This window comes from Dendronephthya gigantea, unplaced genomic scaffold (genome assembly GCF_004324835.1).
Source record: "Dendronephthya gigantea isolate DGI-Jeju-01 unplaced genomic scaffold, DenGig_1.0 000849F, whole genome shotgun sequence".
Lineage (NCBI taxonomy): Eukaryota > Metazoa > Cnidaria > Anthozoa > Malacalcyonacea > Nephtheidae > Dendronephthya > Dendronephthya gigantea.
This window is the reverse complement of record NW_021163859.1, coordinates 5,598-7,745: the sequence shown is the minus strand read 5'-3', so window position 1 is coordinate 7,745 and position 2,148 is coordinate 5,598. Positions and strand designations below refer to the sequence as shown.

General features: G+C 38.0%; 1 protein-coding gene across 1 annotated transcript; it reads left to right on the top strand.

The window, feature by feature from the left end:
• The first annotated feature begins 291 nt into the window (after positions 1–291).
• Positions 292–1,164, top strand: LOC114544575 (uncharacterized protein K02A2.6-like). Its single transcript, XM_028563168.1, has one exon. It carries the CDS (start codon positions 292–294, stop codon positions 1,162–1,164), a length of 873 nt encoding a protein of 290 aa, XP_028418969.1.
• Positions 1,165–2,148: the final 984 nt, after the last annotated feature.

Below are 2,148 nucleotides of genomic sequence, written 5' to 3'. Positions count from 1 at the left end.
GAAGAAACTGCTAGAGATGGAACTCTTCAAATACTCAGCGAGCAAGTTATACAAGGGTGGCCTGATAGCATAAAGAAAATACAGCAAGCAGTAAAGCCTTACTGGAATAACCGAGATGACATTTCTATCCAAGAAGGACTTCTATTCTTAGGCAGTAGAATAATTGTTCCAGAATCACTCCGGCAGAAGATAATGCGAGAAATCCATAGTGGTCATCAAGGGATGGAGAAGTGCAAACTCCGTTCAAAATCCTGCGTTTATTGGCCCGGTATATATAAAGAGATTGAGAGTATGGTGGCGTCCTGTTGTGCCTGCAAGAAATTCCAGAATTCACAGCAAAAGGAACCCATGATTCCAAGCGAAGTACCGCCAAGACCATGGCATACTGTGAGCGCAGACCTGTTTAAGGTAAATAATTTCTGGTACATTGTTATTGCTGACTATTACTCGAAATTTCCATTTGTGAAGAAATTAAATAATTTAACAGCAACCACTGTAGTTAATGTGGTTAGATCGATATTTTCTGAGCAAGGCATACCAGAAACGCTCATTTGTGATAATGGATCTCAATTCACTTCTGCCCAATTTCAAGACCTAGCGAAGAGATATGGTTTTAAAGTAGTCACTTCGTCACCTCATTACCCAAAGGGGCATGGTTTCATTGAGAGACAGGTCCAAACTGTGAAGAAGATCCTGTTGAAATGCAAGGAATCAGGAGCTGATCCTAGTCTTGCATTACTGTCGTTGCGCTCTACCCCGTTAAGTACAACACTCAAATCTCCAGCAGAGCTACTAAATGGAAGAATGTTCAAGTCAACATTACCAGTAAAGATTCATCCACCAAGCGATCGGTACGAAACCAGAGACTTGTTATTAACACAACAAAAGAAACAAGTAAATCTATATAACAGGGATTCGAAGGAGAAGCCAAATCTCTTTCAAAATCAAGCGGTACAAGTTCAAGACCCTGTTAACAAAACGTGGAGTCCAGCGAGAGTAGTTGGTTTTGGACCAACTCCTCGTTCTTATATTACAGAGGATGGATCCGGAGTTCAGTTACGGAGGAATAGACAGTTAATCAAGCCTGATATACAGAAGACACCTGAACTGATAAATCGTGCAGCCTGTGGAGGCAACCAGGGTGATGTGAGACAGGTCGCATAGTAAAGAAGCCGGACAGAATAATATACAAGTAGATAATATCATTAAATAGAATTAAAATAAATTAGATAAAGTAGAACAATTGATAAAGACAATTTCAGCATAAGTATTTTAGATCATAAGTTTTTTAAAATTTAGGAAAAGAAAAAAAAAAAATATATATATATATATATCTTTTAAGAAAGGAGGATGTTGTATATCTCGCATCCGGCTAGTTACTTCCGGGTTTGTATGTATTATAAATAGCCTAGCTTCTCTTTGTAATATCAGAACTTATAGTAAAGATATACTTTGCAATCCGAATGAATCTAAGATTTAGATCAAGACAAGAAAACACAACACAAAGTGAGGATAAAACAGTTGAAAACGAAAAGGAAATTATGAGTCTCATTGAAACGAAAAACTGTCCATTTATAGTGAGCTATCGTTATTTTCACTCTGGCAATGAGTTCATGTATCTTATTGTTGATCTTTGCGAGGAAAACTTGAGGAACTTGTTCATGCATGCAGTATTGAACATCTACAAGAGCATGGTCCACGAATGACTAGAAATTCTATCAGGACTTGAATTTCTTCATGGTGAAGGAATATTGCACAGAGATTTAAAACCTTCAAACGTCCTGGTTGATATCGAAGGTCACATGAAAATTGGCAGACTTTGGAATAAGCCGTATTTTGAATGACGATGAAACAACAGTTGTAACATTCGCCAAAGGTACTCCTGGATGGATGCCATCGGAAGTAGCTCAAGCCATTGAGAAAGATGAAAAAGTCGTTAAAAAGGAAATCAGATGTCCAGGTAGCAGGTATGATTGCTTTCTACGTCTTAACCTAAAGGTGAACACCCTTTTGGTTCCAGGTTTGATCGAATGAGAAATATATCAAAAGGGAACTCTGTTAATTTGAAGAAACTTGGTGATCGCAAAGCTCAAAATTTTGTGTCGAGGCTGATCAATCACAAAATTCATGAGAGACCTTATGCTCACG